At 35.7% G+C, this 20,621-nt stretch overlaps 1 protein-coding gene across 1 annotated transcript in view; it reads right to left on the bottom strand.

The window, feature by feature from the left end:
• NBAS (neuroblastoma amplified sequence) overlaps window positions 1-20,621 on the bottom strand; it is a 190,367-nt gene that overhangs the window by 32,948 nt on the left and 136,798 nt on the right. Inside the window, exons 47-48 of the mRNA XM_010566655.1 lie at window positions 14,195-14,284; window positions 11,712-11,907 (exon numbers count right to left, since the gene is read on the bottom strand). Of these exons, the coding sequence (XP_010564957.1) occupies window positions 11,712-11,907; window positions 14,195-14,284 (286 nt within the window). The remainder of the gene's footprint in view (window positions 1-11,711; window positions 11,908-14,194; window positions 14,285-20,621) is intronic.

Here is a 20,621-nt window from a genome sequence, read left to right as displayed (position 1 = left end):
CTGCAAAAGTGTACAACTATTCCTGAAATTGTACAGCTACTGACCCTGCAAAGGTAAGATAAGGAGTTTTTAAAGGCTATTATTTATTTCATTCTCTTCAAACCATTTCAAGATGCTAGACATCCTATCAGCCTTGATGTTAGACACATTAAATACTTGTGAAACAAAGCAAAACCACAAGCACATACTGCAACACCTTCGCATCCCAGAGCAACAGTAAACCCTTTTTTAAGGCAAAACCACAAATGCTGTACTCCCCAACACACTACCAGCACCATGATTGAGAGGGAAATCCTCCAAGGCACAACAGGGTCAGGCTGGGGAAAGTAGTAACAGGCTTGGAGGAACGAACCACCGTGTCATTCAGCCACCCGTCTACCAGCATACAGGCAAGAGCACACACGAAGAAAGGAAGTCAAGAGTAATCATGGGAGCAAACCTGCAAGCTTGGGCATGGACAGTGTGAGTTACCTGGTTAAAGGCAGGTTAGGAGGAGACCTCACATATAGCCAGACAGAAGAGGTTAAAAACCAGTGAACTATCCTGTTTTGTGAGACACGCTGGAAGTCCGGGATCCCAAGAAGGAGGAGAAGTGGGGAACTACCACTCTTTCTCCTTACTGTTTTTCCCTCACTGTATTTATAGTCTCATTCGCCAACGTTTAAGAGATTTTAGTGCTGGAGGAAGCCATTATTGCAATCTATTCTGATAATCTACGTATCTCTGTGCATAATTTTATCCAATAATTTTTGCACTAAAATCGTAACTTCTGTTTGAGCTAGAATGCTTCCTGATAGACTTAGTCTTTTGACTTAAGTAAACAAGTTTAAGTTGTAAACAAGTTTAATATCTTTCTGGTAAATTATTCCAACCTATCGATTAAAAGGTAAGTCTTCCTTATTGGATTTTATCAAGATTCCACTTACTTAATCTTGCCACAGTAACACCTGAATTTACAGCTTGTATACATAGAGTTGTTTCCAGTTCTTATTCCTAACTACCCCACTCTGACTACCCACAGACAAGGGCAATATTGGAGTAAGTTTGATATATACTTTTCCTTTTCATACTCTTCCTTCCAGGTCTGGTTTTTTGGCTGCTGCTGGAGACAGAATACCGGGCTGAACTGGACCTTGATGTGAACCAGCATTGACGTTTTTACGTACTCACACACTAATTAAAAGTTACATTACGAAAACACACTGGGCCCACAATATTTTGTTATATGCAGTTTCCAAGTGGAATTGAGGGAACACAGGGACTCAAGCAAACTTACCATTTTCCTTATGTGAAACGTGTACTCTCAGAAGGTAGCTGAAGAGGAGTCAATGAGGTCAAGCAAAAGTTGCTTCTCAAAGATATATTTTACAGACTTTACCTCAAACTTAGTATCTCCTTAAAGTTCCTTCCCCAGCATTTATCAAAATTTTGAAGTTTAAACAATAATATGACATAGTACCTTTTACTCTATGTCCTAGCAACATATTGCCATGTACAGAGTTAAAGGCAATTCAATGAAGAAATATAGTTTAAAGAACACATTTATACAGGACCAGGTTTTATATACTTTAAGTATTCACAATCTTTTAGAATTAAATTAAAAAGTTTTCCTAGAAGGAATGCTGTCAGACGACTACTACGAGGCACTGACATAATCTGCTTCCTTACTGAGCATTCAGTCTTACTACTGCACTTACTTCCTATTTTTGGAAAGCTGATAAAAACTTTTACTTTTGAGAAAACCCATGGGAAGTTGTGGTTTAGATTACAGAAGTGTTAGTTTACTCACACCACTGTTGGATAAGAAAAGTGCAATTTAAAGAACACATACAACTAAATTGTAAACCTGGCAAGTTCAAAGATTTCCTGTGCACTAAGTTCCATAAAAAAATTTTTGTATGCCAATATGAGTGATTTGAGAAGTCCATCTTTCTTTTAGCACAGATGAGTTTTACCTTCTCAGAAACATATTTCAAATATATTCCCCTCATGGCAGAGGAACCTGTCAGCTTTAAATGAGACTTTTTCATCTTACTTTCTCCATCTGCCCAAGTTCACATGTGGATAATCCTACTTTCAATCCATTTTGGATCTTGGTAAATGGAAACGTATTACATGGTAGTAAGTCACAGCTGAGAAATGGTAACTTTTTAAAAGCTGTTCTACTGGGCTCACAAATGCCCCTGTATAATGATGGAATTTAGTTCTGTTTTATGAAGAAACACCGTAGGAAAAATATGATCTGGTTTGTAGCCTGGACCGGTACACCAGATTAAATTCTCTTGCTTGCAAAAAGCATTTTGAAGCTATGCATATGGATTTATCCCAGTTAATAAAAAGCAACAGCTTTATTAAGGGATATCCACTTAAAAAACCAACAACAAACCAAACCCCCAAAATTTAAAAACCCACAACATCCAAAGTACTGTTGATTTCCATTACTAGGGGGGATATAACCTGAGACAGTGATGCAAAGGCCTACCTCACATCTCCCCTCCATTTGAGTTTAAGACCAACAAGGACACAGGAGTTCCTGGTGGAGCATATTCCAAGTCCTGAACCCCCAAGGAGAACACGGGCTGCTATGACTTGGACTTTGGAAAAACAGCCAATGCCTGACAGACCACAAGGAAGTGCCTGCTATCAAAACAACAATCTTAGAGCAGTCAATACAAAATTAAAACTGAAGTCAAGAGTTTTGCATGACAACTCAGTGTTCACAACCCGTACCTTCTACCCCAAAGGAGGCTTTCTTGCACTTTCCCCAAAGCTGGACTTCACATATTAAAAATTATTATGAGTGCTGACCACATATGAAAGCCTGCTGCACACAGATACTAAAGGGATGCATATAATATCACAGGTCAAATCCTGCTCAAACTGAAGTCAGTGAACAGGGTAAGCAAGTTAAGGGATTCAAGTTTAAAAACAAATCAGTCAGAAGCCTACTGGTGATGAACTAAACAAAGGCCCAGCCACATGTTGAGTTGCCTGTCTTGTAGACATACCCAAGAACTCTTTTATTCTGAACTGATTTATATATTGTTGAATTCCTTATCTGCTTGATATGCAGCTCACTAACACTAAAAAACGCATACAGATTCAGTAAACACAAATGCATTGCCTAATGCATAAAAATGCATAACTCGTGCAAAAAATAAAATCCATTCATTTGTATTCTGCAGGAGACTATGTCCTAATCTGCAAATACATTTCAGCACAGAGAAAAGCTCTGAAGACTGTACATAGATATTGATAGAGAGATAAGGGCAAATAAAGAAAAAATTACGCATTTGAAAGATTTATATATCTAGCTAGCTAAAACTGAAAGAGAGAGGATTAACATACATGTAATTTAAAATGTATATTGACTAGGTGTCTGTTAATAGGTAAAAATTTGAATCTATGTAAATCATGGCTAAAATTAACCTCTGTGCAACACAAGATACTTAAAAACATGTAAGTCATTTTACTCGTATGTGCCAGTTACTAATCACTGTTTCATATTTCATAATCTGTATATAAAGAAAAGAAAAGGGTGTTGGAACATGCAGCCTGGAAATGACAAGATCCTAATCCTTAAATATTACTTTTAACTTTAAACAGTTAAGTTAGCATCATCCATTTCCCCCCATACGTTGTGCAAGTGGCTTTTCAATTTACCTTTTCTGATCATCTACCATCAAGAAGGACCACATGCACAAGCTCCCAGTATTCAACTGTATGTACAACCGGTGTCTTAATAACCAAAGTCTGCAATACTTGCCAATAGAGGAAAAATGATTTTAAAAGCTGTTTTCATGTAAATGAAAACTTGTCAAAATTAATCCTTCCAAAATGTCATCCTGCAGATAGGCTAATCTGACAAAGTAAAAGATGTTTTTTTTAAAAAGAACAACCCACAATAAACTAAGATACCTTCTTTCAGGAACAACAGGTTGTTATGCTGACTACAATTTTAAGTAATATTTGTCCTGGTTTCAGCTGGGTTAATTTTTGTCCTAGTAGCTGGTACAGTGCTATATTTTGGGTTCAGTATGAGAAGAGTGTTGATAACACACTGATGTTTTCAGCTGTTGCTAAGTAGTGTTTGTACTAAGTCAAGGATTTTTCAGCTTCTCATGCCCAGCCAGCGAGAAGGCTGGAGGGGCACAAGAAGTTGGGAGGGGACACAGCCAGGGCAGCTGACCCAAACTGGCCAAAGGGGTATTCCATACCGTTTGATGTCATGCCCAATATATAAACTGGGGGAGTTGGACTGGGGGGATTGCTGCTCGGGAACTAACTGGGCAATGGTTGGCAAGTGGTGAGCAATTGCATTGTGCATCACTTGTTTTGTATATTCCAATCCTTTTATTAGTGTTGTCATTTTATTATTGTTATTATTATCATTATTATTTTCTTCCTTTCTGTCCTATTAAACTGTTCTTATCTCAACCCATGAGTTTTACCTTTTTCCTTCCAATTCTCTCCCCCATCCCACTGGGTAGGGGGGAAGTCAGTGAGCAGCTGTGTAGTGTTTAGTTGCTGGCTGGGTTTAAACCATGACGTATTTCAGTACTACTATTTTCAGTAAAAAAAACAATAAAAGAAAGACTTACATTTTTAATGCAAAATTCCACTATTGCTTTTCCATATTTATGACCTAGACCAACAGCATTTAAGGTACCAAGCGAATGGATATCACAAAATTCTTTAAGCTGTTAAAAATTGAAATAAATGAGTAGCTCTGTTATAGCCATGAAAATAATCAGAAGGTAGGGCAGCATCATGCAACTGTCATACTGAATGGCATTACATAAGCACTGCAGCTGGTGGTTTTCTTTTTGATTTGATGTAGTGAAAGTCCTAGCAGTCACAGTCATCATAGCTGAGTCCTTATGTAATAATAGCAACAATATGGAAAAAACCCCTCACTCTCTCAACCAACATGAACTATCAGAAATTACTATGAAGTAAGAACCTATTTTAAGAATACCTGAGAGGGGCTCCTCAAATGATAGATTTTACAGACCTCTAAACAGTAAGTGTCAGCTAGCAAGATGGTTGATGGAATAAGGCAAGACTGTTTGAAAAAATGCGTGGCATCAACTGAACATCAGTTATTAATGCAAAACACTCATTTAAGATAGTAACAAAATAATGCCTAAAGAAAAACAGTTTTATAATTTAGTTATATTTTTAAAAGGCTTTTAACAACATCCCTGACTAGAAACCACTGAAGAACTTGATCTGCTAACAAGAACAAAAACAAAAAACACAAACAAAAAACCAGTTTATGATCAAATGGTAAAGGTAAAAAGTAGAATTTCTCATTATTTTATGACTGCTTCTTTGCTTATAGACATTAAATGATGCTTTTGGAGGACTGCAAGCATGGAACAGATAATATTGCCCACAAATGAGCTAGCTTATGTTTGTCAAGGACGCTGTAGAAAGAAACCTTCAATTGACTTAAAAAAATCTAGGGTAAGTAAATGACCATATGATGGTAAATAAAACAACCATGGTAAAGCATCACATTTTAAAACATGCTAAATTGGCCTCATTCAGCCTCACTGAATGAAATTCAGAGACCTCTGGTTAATATACAGCTGAAGTCAGAGAGCAATCAAGGCATTGGGATGCATAAGCATGAGCTGTTAGTTTCCACAAGGACATCACATTCACTTCTCCAATTACCTCCTTTCAGGAGGTATACTGCGTATCACAGTGGGCCCTGAGATAGAGGGGAGAATAGTTACAGACATAGAGGACACTGTGCATGAGGTAACATGACTGGAATTGTTTACATAGATTGAGTAAACAACAGAATAAGGAAAAAAGTGATGAAGTACAAAAAACAGAGCAGGAACTTGACTTTCTGGATTTTGCTATCCTATAAAAATAGAACCACCACACATACCAAGTCACATAAAAAGGTAAAAAAAAAAAAATCCTTCAAACAAAGTGTCAGCATGTTTTGCACTCAATGACTCAATGCTGTGTGGTGTACCAATACCAAGAATTTAGCAAGAGACACCCAAGGTTGAACCACAGTTCACCCACCAATTTCTTTGCAACATAATAATAGAACTCTGAATACATAACTAATGAGCTCTTAATATTTCTGAAATTGAGATCAAAGCAGAATATACAATGTTTAAACTATTCTCCACTTATACCTTCTTTACAAAAGACCTATTACAGAGAATGAATTATCCCCATGAATCCACTCCACAGGACTCTTATCTTCCTCTGAAGCAACTGCTGGTAGCCACAGAATACCGTAGTACCTAGGGCTCACATTCAAAACCGTCTTGTTCACTCAAGCTATACTGCTTTTCTCTCCACTTTGTCTTATGTTTTACTTGTGTAGTTAATGGAAAATATTTCATTTGCATCTTGAAGTTTTTAATTAATCATACACGCTACAATTTATGTTCCCAGAAAAAATACATTTCACATGTTCTTATATGGATAAATTGCATCTTCAAAGAACGGAAATTAGTGTTTTAAAATATTAATTAAAACTCAAATTGAATTTTTTAAACTTTATTTTTATGCATTACCAGCAGAGAAACAATGTCTCTAGAATTATAAACACCATCGTAACAAATTTACTCAAAGTTGATAGGACCATAAATCTTTCTTCTAATCAAGCAATCTTCACAAATAAAAGATGGCTGAGGATTAAACAGATACAGCTCCTTCACTCGTATTTTGCCAAATCAAGCTAAATACAGGTCATTGTTACCCGATAAATTACTTCAGTACAATGGCTGGGGAATTCTTAAATCTCACCGTGCTTTCCAAATCCTTATGTTTAAATCTCTGACACAAGTAGAGGCAATGGGAAAAAGTTGAAAATCACTGGACATTGACTTACTCCCTTTGAGACCTTTCTTTATGAAGTCATATGAAGAAACATCATGTAAACAGATACACATTTTTCATATACTGGAGAAACCAGAAAAAAAAGAGCAACGGAGGCTTCACAGCCATACCCAAGTTCTCAGAAAATCATTATTTTAATGTAGACATTACTAAGGTCGCTGAGACACACAAAACTTGCATATGGCAAGCATAAATTGCCTATACGAAGGAAGGGCAAACGTGCGTGGGATGTACACAATACAAATACAAATTAATCTGGCAGTTTTTCAAAGCTAAACTTTAGGGAGAAAAGAAAACCAGATAAAATAAGAAAGGTACCTAAAATACAATCTTAAATTCATATTAGATATGCCTTCCAATTTTCAAAAATGCTTAGCCCTCCACAGCTCTGTATATCCCAAGATCATGAAAAAACCATAATATAACAATATGAGGGGAAAGGCAAAATGAGATTACCTTCTCTAAATGACAAAGCTATCTGCATTTAAGTGGCATGCAAGTAGTAATTACATTTTGGATTTGTGCAATAATTAAAATCCTTTTAAGACAAGGTGTGTCTTAGAGAGGCTTCACAATTATTAACTTCTTATCTTAAACTAACCCTTTGTTTACCTACAGAAGCTTTGTTAGTGCTGCTGTAGCTTCCTGGGGCAAAACCCTAGCTCTTATTACTGTAACTTATGCCTTGTAACTGGTCACTGACCTGAACAACTATGTACATACACATAACCTGTTAGTTGATACCTCACATATGTAAGACAGTGCAGTGTTAAAATAGTCTAAGTGGTGGATCACATTACAGACTGTATTTTTATATACTATGTGAAAACAAATGGATTTCCTGTCTTAGATGGACAAAGTTAAATTTGATATGAACTTTCTAAACCATGTTTTTCTCCCCCCCGCCCCCCTCATTTTTTTAATATATAAAAAAGTCAGTATTTTGACCCATATTTTTCATGCACCAGTTAACTAGAAAATTACAGAACCTGAAGAGCTCAGATAAAATTCATCAAGAGGATTAAAACAACGCATGCCTCCTCCCTCCAGTAGCGTGGGATGCTACTAGAATGTGAATTAAAGACTCTCAAAGCCTTTGAAAAATGAGGACCCCTGAATTTTTAATTTTGTTAACTAATCATTAGAGAACTGGAAATTGCTGTGTTTCTGACTGTTTGATAGGTAGCTGCTTCCATAAAGTACATTTTTAATTTTGTAAGAGCTGGCCTGTTTCCCAGCAGCACATTGATTTGTGGGACCACTACTTACAGCACCTAGAGCATAATTAAATATTAAGTCCCTCCTTGATGTATGCAAAGTCTGACTAAGAGGATTAGTAGACACACTGAGGGTGGCTTTCACACATTTTCTGGTAATTGAACACTGCAATATCATTAAACTTATCTTTACTCAATAGAAATCCATGTTCATCCTTTACAATACCTGCTGTCCCTTTTTGTACCAAGGAATGGTAAAGGGAAAGAGGGATCCCCTAAAAGTGTGTAAGAAATGTCAAGCAAGTAAACAATCTGGAAGTAAGATAATGAATACATTTTTTTAAATATTTGCAATTTAAAGTTCATTTAAAAAAAAAAAAAACCAAACAAACCAACAACCTTTAAACGCATTCCTCTACAATCTAAAAATAGCATTCAATCCACCCCACCCCCCTTTTTTTAAACGTGATTTTCTTTTTTTACTACTTTTCTGGATGAGAAAGGATGACCAAATTAATAAAGGTATAGTGATGCTGGAGAAATTGACACCTACAGACAAGGCAGACAGACTGACATAGCAGTCTGAGCACATGTTTGAAAGATATAATTCCTCACGTCTACTTTTTGACCCTGCTTCACCCAGGACTACAGAGCAACCTGATCAAACTTTTAAACTGTGCTTCAACATCCCCTTCTGTAGAATGGGGTTGCTTTTGAAGGTCTTTGCACCCAAAGCACTAACTTGCACAAGAAACTTGCTTAATTAATGCTTTGCCAAAAGCTCATATACAAATCTCTCTCTTCACTTTTCAGCAGTCATGTAACTACTGAATGCTGCAGTGTTCTTGTTTCACTAAAATACCATGAAGGATTGTGAAATGCTGTTTTATTATGCTATTTTCTCTGTTCGTTAATTCACAAAATAAGCAAACAATAATCAAATAAGGTCATCACTTGATTTTTCTAATATCAACTTGTAGACTAGCATTTGACATCAGCTGACTAGAAGGGGAAAAAAGAAAAAAAATAGTCTAAGTAGTGGATCACTCATTTGTTTTCTTGGACACTTGTGAAGAACTCTGAATTTCAATGACTGGGACTCAATGGACAAACCAATACGACTCTTCTGTCTAAATCACACAATAGTTACCTAGCACAAAATATTCAATGAAAACAAAGGGTTCTCATCTATCACATTTAGCTTGAACTGACATGAAAATCAGAATAATTTTTAAGTATGTTCCAACAGGACTCTTATAATTGCACTCTGTAGCAGGAATTGGGGCGAAAAAACAATGATTTTTATGTACATATAAGCACAGCTTTCACTATTGCTAAGCATGAAAACTACTTCTGAACTTAGCTAAATAATAAATACTATATACAGAGAATTTTATATTACAGTATTGTACATACATTTTTATACAATTATCTTGGAAAGGTTTGAGCTTATGTAGCACAGTACTTAAGCTTTTTACTACATGGCTTCTTGCACTGCTTGCTTACTCATCAGCAAAAGAGTAGAGCACTGAAGTGATCAGCGACTCTGTGTTACGAGCAAATGAACTGCTGCTTATAATCAGTACAAACTTCTTCCCTCACAAAAAACAGGTATGTTTTCCTGCTTGAAACTAGGAGTATTCTAAAAATCCACCACTTCAGGAAACAGAATTTATTAACTGATTATAAGGAGAGACCTAAACAGGCTGGAAGATTAGGCCAACAAGAGTCACACGAGCCATGCTGCACCTGGGAGAGCACAGCTGGGGTCAGCCAGGCTGGGGAGGGCCCTGGGGGACTTGGTGGGCAGCGAGCTGCACGTGAACCAGCAGCATATGCAATGCATTCAATTAATTCCTAAAACATCACGAGACAAAAGGAAATGGATGCGAGTTTCAGGTTGTAAAGCTATATACATTTTGACTTACCAGATTATGGGAAAAAATAAAAGTGATCTTATCTTACATATTTCTCAAACAAGTGTAATGAGTCTCACAAGGTTTCTGTCAAATACAGGTTCTTCTGTCTTCTACAGACATGGCTGAAAGCCATTATCTACCTGTGACTTTTTCCTTAAAACATACTCCAGTTGAATCTTTTAGACTTGAAATGCTTTTGGATTGGAAAGCTGTTCACAGGCAACACAAATATTGACAAAGGATTGAACTGAAGATGAAGAATCCAATCATAGACAGAGACCTGAAGAGTAGTTGAGGAGTTAAGTGCTGGTATTACTGTGAATGCAAGAGAAAAAGTAATTTCTAAAGGAAGCCAAGAGATAAGCATTTTCTTCTTCTTTTAAGATTTTTATTAGGATTATACCCTCGGATGATCTTAGCACAGCGAGTCAAAACTGAGATATTGCTTTTGTTTTATATGAATATAAAATAGTTTTGGGCACAGATTTTTTGAGGAACTATTGGAATTATTCTATTTTAGTTCCATAGGTCTTAGCATGGGGGGGAGGCATTTAGAAAATGGACAAAAAGTAGCTCTGCTTCTGAACAAGTCTACATGCAGCAAGTGATACTCATATGATTTCAAAATGGCACAAGCTTCAAAGACAAGACTACTTCTTCCTGTTAAGCCTTTAGTATATTTTCGTTGCACTCGGAAATGTAGAAACTCTAAAAATACGTATGCTGATGTTAAACACTTCACCAAAATGAGTCATGAAATAAAGCAGTTAAAATATTAATGAATAACCAACAAGAGCCTTTTTGTATATCTGGAGTTAATATTCTACTTAATACACTCAAGTGTTTTCGCTCCTGAGAACACTCTCTAGGTGATCCTTAGTAGTCTTAGATCAACTTCTACATACACTTAAAAAATTAAAGCTAGGCATTTTGTCACCCTTTAATTCAGAAGGAAAGTTAATCTGTTTTAGACTTGAAAACTTGAACTACAAGCACTCCGGCTCTCTTAGTTGGAAACAAATAAATAGCTAAGAGTAACTTCTTTCACCAGTGATTCTACCTTATTTTTTTCCCCGACTTTACACTGAAAAAGACTTAAAACTATCACTTGTGCAGTTAAAGGCATGAACTGTTTTTAAGCAACTACTTTCAGTTGTTAGGTGCTACCTCTTAAGAGAGAAGAGCAGACTAACTATGACTGAATGCATTCCCTTATCAATCAAGTCTTTTCATTTGAGAATGTCCTTGATGCTCCTACTACACGTTCATGGCATCATACTTAAAGACCCCAGAAAAGAAGAGACAGTGGCAAGTAATTCTCATTCTAATTCTGACTATAATGTCACACCAAGTAGAAGATAAAGAGGGAACGTAAAATTGACAGAAAAAATGGTCAGAAAAGAAAGAATATAGAGAAACTTCAAAGTCAGTGCTTGACATGGAGGAAAATCATTAGTGTTTAATCAAGTTCAGTATTATGTACTCCTGATTGCAAACAAAAGCTGAGTCTGTTAACTTTACCTAACACTGTTTTTCAAAGAATCATAATGTATTAGAAACCTGATTTAAAAGGAAGGTAGGATTAGTTCCAATACCAACAGCATGCATCGCAACCATGTATTGCAAACCAGCATTTCATCATATAATCCTTGCATAAAAACAGTCTTATGCTACCATTTATAGCAATCAATATTAATACCTTTGTTTCAGGCCAGCAAGCTCTAAGAACAGCTTGCGTCCTGAAGTACACAAGTAGCTTGCTGTCTTCGTCACTGAGATGGAAGGCTTGCTCCAGAATTTGCAATACTCTGATGCGAGGCTTCACTGCTAAAGAGTGATCACCACAGAAAGGTCTCAACCACTCCAGAAGGTCATCTGAAGAAACTACTTCCTCCCTGTAATTAAACAATACTGTGTTAAACAGTCTTTGGTAATTCTAATGAAAGTACTACATGTATTTTCAAAGCTGTTAACAAGTACATTCAACACATAACAAATACATAAGACTGGAAATGGAAGAGCTCACTTCTGTGAGACTGCAGGGAAACTAGATCTCATAAATCAAGTGCCTAAAGCTAAGGGGCGTAGGAACTTTTTCTGAGCTTCAGATAACCATGTAACATCATATAAACCCATTTATACAGTTACATATTCTCCTACATACTCCTTTGACTGCCAATTGTATCATAATGATGCTGGATTTCAGCACCAGAAAATCCAAGCCTTTTTATGGTGCCTGGTCCTGACTGATGCCTGTACTTCCACACCATCTGACTTCATGGAAAACCAGCTTGACTGCTTGCATTTTAAGTATGACATTTTTGTATCTGATGCTTATTCATGTTGCTCTATATTCTCTTTCTTTCCTTGCAAGTCCCTTCTTTACACTCCACATACACAAATTAGTTTCTCCTGATTGTAGCTCTAGCCATTTCTTATTTTTTTCTGTACCATCTCTAGCCAGCTTGATTAGTCTATGTTCTAGTATGATAATGATTGCAGAATGCCCATAATCCCTAGAAAGAAAAAAAGAGATGTTAAAAAAACTAATTTTGGGGGTTTTCCTGATTTGGGTAATTAGAAAAACTCTTAATTAAATAATTTGATTCAAAAAGTGTATTGTATTGAATACATTCTAACTGTGTGAAAGCATGTACAATACACAGATTACCATGAACTCACCAACCATCTAGCAGCTGCAGACAGAATAATCTATTATGTCCCTAGAGGTTATTAACTAGCATGTAACAAATCAGTAAATGCTATTCTGCTATGCTTTAGTGCTATTTTAAACTAAAGCTAATTTTTTTCTTAAAAATAAAAAAAATAAAAAAAAAAAATCAGAAAGTGGTTCCAGGTGGAGTGTGATTTATAACTAATGTTCCCTTATTTGTCTTAATAAGACAGACGGGAAAGTAATATCAGACAGAAAACACCAATTTAACCTGTCTTGCAGCTCTGAAATAATAAACATTGGCAGCTTAGGTTTCCATATTACAAGGATTTCAATTTTACTTAGACTTTATATTGTCTGAATGATGCTGTTAGCTCAGAACTTCAACTAAATTAGACATGCTTCTGCTGAACAGGTGGCATTCAAACTGTAAATTAAAAGTTTGGGAATTAAGAGGACCTGCTGGAATATTTAAAGAGTTTTGTAGAGCTCGCACTTGATGTTTATATATGTTTTCCTGAGGGAAAGATTTATATTTTGTAAATTGAATAGCTGAGGTTTAAGGCGATAAATAAGAACAAGTATTTAAATGAATGTAAACAATCTCTTGTAATCACAATGACTTCCACTCCAGCTTATTGTTTCAGCAGTTAAATGTTGATGAAGTATACAAATAAAAGACTCCAGCAAGTGCATCTCAGAATAAAATAGTACCAACTCTCCCATTCTACCTTAGAATATTGCAAGTAAGATTTACTATAGATTTTGACATCAATTCAGTTTACTTCAGTATCCAATATTTAACTAATTTAATGCCAGTGGAGAAGCCTCCAGACAATAGTGTAATTGTTTTTGTGTGGCTACCACAGAGTATGGGGTTTTATTATTATTATCATACATAAGTTCTTAGTTTGTATGTCTGCAAACAAAACTGATTTTTTTCTTCTTCCTTGTCTTTACTGGAATTGCAGTGGAAAATGTCAGTGAGACATACAGACCATTATGTGACCTGAAATAAGGGCATCCCCAAAAGAGGAGAAAAAATGTGGTGAAGCATCATACAACATTTGTGAAACTGTTTCTGCACTATACCCTAAAATATTGACAAATTTAGATATCTAAATTCAGATATCTGAAAGCGAGTTGTCATTATTTGCAATTTATCTACTAAAAAAAAGCAGTGAAGTACTCCCAAGTAGATATACAATCTGCAGTAGTCACAACAGAAAAACCATTTTCTCAAATCTCCATAATACACAGTTACCTAAATTTTAGGTTCAGTGACTTGCGTTCTTCCAAATGACTAAGTAAAGGCTTCTGTCAGGGCTCAGATTTTGAACCTGACAAATGATAGCCTGTTCGAGAATAAAGTCTTAGAAAATTAAGTGCAAGCCCATTATATATATCCACGAAGAAAAATCATCCATATTCAGTGTTGTACCTTCAATGCTTTCATGAGAAGTATCTTTCAAAGTCTTAAACAAAGAATCCATACAGGAAGTTCTTACCCTTTCTCAACACTTGCATGCACTGCAGAAATGATGCCTTCTAGGATTCCAAGTGGATCTTTCACTGATATAGATGAGCCACCATTTCCACTGTTAGGGGAAGACATAAAATTAACATTAAAATGGTCCTTAATATCGTATCTAATTCTATCCACCTGTAGGATTTACATTAATTGTTCAATAATTATAGCAATTTTCCACTTTCCCTGCTTAACTAGTACCTTTATTTTTATGTCAAAGTAATGCAAGGAGCAACAAGAAAAGAGTGGGAAAGAGAAATACTGAAATACCTACGTGAAACTTGAAAGAAAAAGAATAGTTAAAATTTAGCACTTCTAACACAGATTAGGTCAGCAAAATATACACATGTAATCTCATTACTTTAAAGATCTTACCAATATCAACTAAACAGATTAGAGGTTACACATAAATGTCACCATCTTTTCTTTTCAAATATCATCTTGCAGTATCACTATTGGTTTAAACCAATTTCACTGTAACCTGAATCAATAGAATCCTATCTGCTGATTCCACAGATTTCTTCCCCCCACCCTGCCGTGGTTAATTTTCAGTTGGATCAACTAGGTTCATGATTACCAGAACCAACAGAATTAAAAATAGGGAATATGTGGTCAAGAACAGCATGTGGGAAAGGGAAGTGTCAAGCTACTATGCATGTGTAGGAATAGAAAAATGTGAATCACACTGCTCATCAGACATTCCAGTTACAATACAGTGTTCTTCCGCAGGTCAACAGGTAGGAAATACTGGAAAAAAAAATCACTCTGGTAGGAAAAAAAGCTTCACTCATAATGCAATGCAAGTGACATTTTCTGCTAACATTTTCAGCGAAACAAACCTAAGATGTGAATTAGTGCTGCAAGAGGGAGGGATTTTGCACTGGTACTCCAATAAAGCACACAGTTTCTCTTCATAGAAACCACTGCAGTGGCAATGATGCCTGGATGAACTAGAAAAACAACAGTTTTGCCTATCTTAGAGCTTGTCAATGCTGCATTAAAGAAAGAGAAAGGCAGGCAAGTACTTCCAAGGTTAGCTTACTAAAGATGACTCAAAACCCCAGAGATAAAGTGTATTTTCTCTACAGTTCATCAGCATATCAAAGCTCTTCTGCTATGAAAAACACCAGCCTCTTCCTATATGGTCTCTTAGTAAGAATGAATACATGTCCAGACTACCCTGACTGTTCTGTCTAAAGCCAAAATACACTGTATGGCTGATAGTAATGTGTAAAAATAACTGCAATATTTCACAATTTTTTTGTCAAGAGTTCTGAATTTTAATAAATTTAATTTAATAAATTTTGTCATTTATTACTTCAGTAAGATAAATATATTGCTTAAAAATGATTATACTATATGGCATAGAGACCTGAATTTTTATAACTTTTACTGTCTTCCTGCATTCAGAATTTTCAACTTTTCTATTTTTATTTTTATCTTAACAGGTGACCAGCACTTCAGTGAACAACACTAGTTTTAAAACCAACATGTAACTCCATTCAGAACAGATGCAAGATAATTTGTTGCATGATGAAACCTTAGTATATTTATTTTATATTACTATACTGCACTCATAAGTTTAAAGTAGGAGTAGAAAGCTCAGAACACCAGCCTTTTTCTCAAAAAATACTATTACACATGACTATGATAGAAATGCCATTCTTAATACCAATAATATCATATGGCAGCTAAATAAACTTTAAAAGAGTGAAGTTTAAATCTAGATCTTTTCCTAAACATCTTCAGAATATTTGGAAACAATCAAATTATAATTTATAGTACAGAAATATCCAGGATTTTAGACTCCTGAAGAGACATGTGTGTCCAAAAGATAAAAATCTATTTTCACCAAAAAACACATTAAAAAAATTCAGTCTCAAAAAAAATTTAGATCACACCAGTACTGTAGAAATGTGGAAATGGTAAAAAGAACAGCAGTATTAAAGTAATCATTTTAAGCAAGCAGCTACATGCATTAGGAGATGGTTTCAAATTTGTTTTAAAATAAAAAAGCTAAGAAAATTTAAGATATGTTCCCAGAGTGAAGACAGACACAAACCACTTCATTAATGTTCTGTTTACAGGCCAGATTTAAATTTTCCTGTATTATTATGCATTTCATGTTTTTTTCAATTAAGTTTGTAATAAAAAGACATCAACAAAGGGCATTAACATGGCACATCTAAAGCAAACTAGAATACTCGTAAAGCTTGCAAACTAAGAAGAGAATCATGATTGAAACAGAAAAGAATAGGACATTTGCAGCCTTTCAATACTTAAAGGGGGCCTGTAAGAAAGATGGGGACAAACTTTTTAGCACGCCTGTTGCAATAGGACAAGGGGTAATGGTTTTAAACTAAAAGAGGGTAGATTTAGACTAGATGTAAGGAAGAAATTTTTTTACGATGAGGGTGGCGAAACACTGGAACAGGTTGCCCAGAGAGGTGGTCAATGCCCCATCCCTGGAAACGTTCAAGGTCAGGTTGGATGGGGCTCTGAGCAACCTGGTCTCGTTGAAGATGTCCCTGCTCATTGCAGGGGCGTTGGACTAGATGGCCTTTAAAGGTCCCTTCCAACCCAAACTGTTCTATGATTCTATGGACTACAGAAATGGAGATCTTACAGGTCTACTTACCCTAAATTATCTTCCATATCAAAGGAGGCTGACCAGCAAACCTTATATTTTGGGTACCCTCAATTTTGGAGATTGGTTCTGAACAGTCCTAGCATTTGCTCTTTAAAAACCCTTCATCTCTCTAATTAGAAGTGAAAGCCATTAGCTCCTATCGCAACCAGGCTCTGAGCACCTCAAAAAAAACTCGGGTCAAAAAAAAACATATACGCAGAAGTTAGTGGACATTTCTGAAAACAGAAAACCACGGTTTCAGACAATACATCGGTGAAGCCAGTTCTCAAGTACAATAGACATATGAACATTTACAGAAAGCTTCAAGTTTGTCATACGCTGACAGGTACTATCCTACTAAGCAGGAGAAAAGGAGAAAAAAAGTGAATCTAAGCAATAAGTTAGAGTTATCAAGAATAAGAAAGCATTTTAAAAAGAAATCTTGAAAGATTGAAAGCTAGCATTTTTTAAGCTTAATATTGCCTTTACTGCCTAATATTAGAGAAACTAAAAAGAGACAATGAGACAAATAATCGTGTCAAGTTTCCACAGACTGTTGCCTTGTTCTTTTCTTAATGATTAATGATTAAAAATAAGCAGCTACTAACAGAAACAAATATAATTAATGATGGATTAGTCTTCGACACAGATTATATACTATTTTATGCATGTTTTAAATAACAGAACAGGATTCAATGTTCACCTCAAAACTCCTAGATATAAGCCTAGTATAATTACACAGATACAGGCTTATTTTTATTTCAGTTCAGCTTCAGAAAAAGGGATGCATTTTTAATCAAGTTCCTCAAAGACAATAAAGTACAAAGAATACTTGAAAGGAGAATAAATTAGCTTCATCTAAATCTTTTAACCCAATTACAACATTCATTGAAAATACTTGATATTGTCTTATTTCTCCAGCCTTATTTTCCTCTTTCTGTTTGTGCTTCCTCTAAATATCAGGAAAATAAGAAAATAATATATTGTTGGTGTGATAATTCAAAGCTGGGGAAAAAAGTCATAATGCCAAACTATTGTTTTCATCAGAAATACCATGAAATTATGATATCCAACTTACAAAAGTACAAAATCAGAAAATTACTCTGCAGGACCCCTGCTCAAGTGAAACAAGATAGTAAAAAATCTTGGGTTTTTTTCCTTCTAAGTTAGCTACTCAGTCTAATAAAGCTGGTTTTACCTTCTTCATGAAACACTGGCCATTAAACAAGAACTCAAAGTTTCACCAAACCTTTCCTGCTTATTGCCTGGTGAATACTTCTGAAATTTCATAAAATGCCACATCCATCTTGACACCTAAGATAAGAAATTTAGGAGCTGCAAATGAAGCAGGCCATAAAGTCTTTAATAGGCAAATTGTCTTCCCTGACTAACCAACCATGAACATGCCTCCAGTCATGCATCATGGAAAGTCTCCAGTGTATCATGTGAGTGATCTTAGATAATGGATTAAATTGAATACTGGATAAGTCTAATCAGACTACCATCATTACCAAAATCTTCTGGGTTTTTTTCAGAAGTTCATGATTTCTACTGACTAGGCGACTGACTTATTTATAGCAGCTGTTTCCACAGGCAAACAAGGAAGTGCCCAACACATATGTTGTATAAAGTATGCAGATATGCTCTGCTGGAGAGATTTTATACATACTAATGCAAGAGTTCCTACTTTGAATTTTGTGTGCCAGAACTAGAGAGTCAAGGGAGATAAAAGTAGTTAACAGAACTGGACAATACTGCTCTTGAAATTACAATGTAGGTACCTAATATCAGGTAAATAACTATATGTTATATTTAACAAGAAGACTGTTTCTGAGAAGCTGTCAGAGTTTTAAAGCCTGTGATACTGTATACTATTGAAAAATGAAGCCAAAAAGTAACTTAATTAATCTTACATAAATGCAATACTTTCTGCAAGGTTCTTTTATGACAGTCAGTAAAATACTAATAACAAAAGATATTTTACTGTGTTTGAAGGGGGGGTGTAGTTACGAAACTGAAAGAAGGATGCATATTTTCAGTCACAGAAGTGGTGGACTGATGCTTAACTTTCAGGCAAATCACCGACACCATCCTAATTTTTCACATCCATACAGGCCTGTTTCACTTATGGTTACAATACTTCAATTACATTCCCTGCCACCGTAGCTACAGAAAATCCAAGTTCAGTGTTATAACCTTACAACTGCTACTTTGAAGGTTAATTGTCAAAGACGGAATTTTCCAACATGATCTCTTTCAAAATTATTGTATAAAATAACTACATTGTATAACATATCAAAGCTCCAATAAATAAACCTGAAGAGCTTTCCCTTGAAATGTTGCATTTATTGAATAGTAGTTTGTCATTCCAGGTACAGAGGCAAGACTACTTTTTTAATTGTAGTTTTTGCCCATTAACCCTGAAATGCAAGTATTGCACAAAATGTGGTTAATATATTTTAACTTATGTTATGATCTAGCTTGAAAGCTAACATCTGAGCGTAGGATAGAGAGGCATCCAATTTTATTCACAGCAACAACATTAATACCAGCAGGCTTAAGAGATGCCAAGCAACAACCTTTCTTTCAATTGCTCCCTATATTTAGAGTGATGCTACTTTATAATATGATCCTTATACAGAATTTCATAATAGAGAGAATATTATTTCAAGTATTCTCTATTTTATTTTATGTTAGATTTTTACTTCATGCTCTTTATCATTGTAGTAGTCAAACTTTCCATAGGTCACTATCTGTTCATTCATCATGAATGATATGAAATTATCTTCCCACTCCCCACAAAGGGGCGGGGTAGGGGGTGGGAAGATTTCTACTGATCACAGTAGGTCACATCACACACCAAATGAGTTTATCTTCCGAACCCTCCGACTAACTCTGCCATCTTTGCCACTACAGTTTCCTCTACCGGAAAAAGGCATTCCCTTCTTTACTGGAAACGGCTGCTTAGGAGTTACTGGTCATGGTCTCCGCCCTGGAACTTTCATTCAACTTGCAGACATTCCAGCCTTGCAATGCATATAAAGAACAAATAATTCAGTTCGAAGAAAAATGCTGATAAAAAGGCACAGTAGAAAGGAGAATTTTGATAGGTTTCTCAAACTCTGCATGTTAATGAGACTCATTATAGTTGAAATAACTGGACTTTGTGAGCTTTATATCCCAGCATCACACTGCTATATTCTAGTCAGAAACAGCAGGACAGTGATTATCTAAAGCCAAATTATTCTTCATCAAATGGACAAATGCAGACAAGAAATACAATATCTTATGTTGCTGCGCAAAAGCTCTACCATCATTGAGGATGCTATGAACACTCTTAAACTGAGTGACAGGAGAAATCAATTTGCTGCCAAAGAGGACCGCAGACACTTTGACAGGCTGCCTTCTTCTCATCTGCGGCACTTCAATCTGCTGTAATATACACCACATACATGCTGAAGAAAAGGTAGAGTCATAGATTATTTTCCATGCTAGACTTGTTTCTCTATTTCTGTTATGTGTGTTCAGATAATCCTGCCCACATAATTTTTCTGCATGCAGAAGAATAAGATAAATTCTCACAGTTTTTTCTATCTAAACTGGTCTTAGAAATGCTAAACAGTGTCTAGTAGCCATCTAATAACAGAATACTTACTCTTTTGTACTTGTTACATGTATCTCTTTGGAACAGAAATACTTTGGAAGAGTTTTGTATGAATAGGTAAATAAGAAGTATCTGGTGTCGTCGCCCCCCCCGTCGTTGTCCCCCCCCCCCAAA

The sequence above is a fragment of the Haliaeetus leucocephalus genome, unplaced genomic scaffold (genome assembly GCF_000737465.1).
Source record: "Haliaeetus leucocephalus isolate CR32 unplaced genomic scaffold, Haliaeetus_leucocephalus-4.0 Scaffold217, whole genome shotgun sequence".
Classification (NCBI taxonomy): domain Eukaryota; kingdom Metazoa; phylum Chordata; class Aves; order Accipitriformes; family Accipitridae; genus Haliaeetus; species Haliaeetus leucocephalus.
Note: the sequence above shows the minus strand (reverse complement) of the source record. Positions and strands in the feature narration are given on the sequence as shown.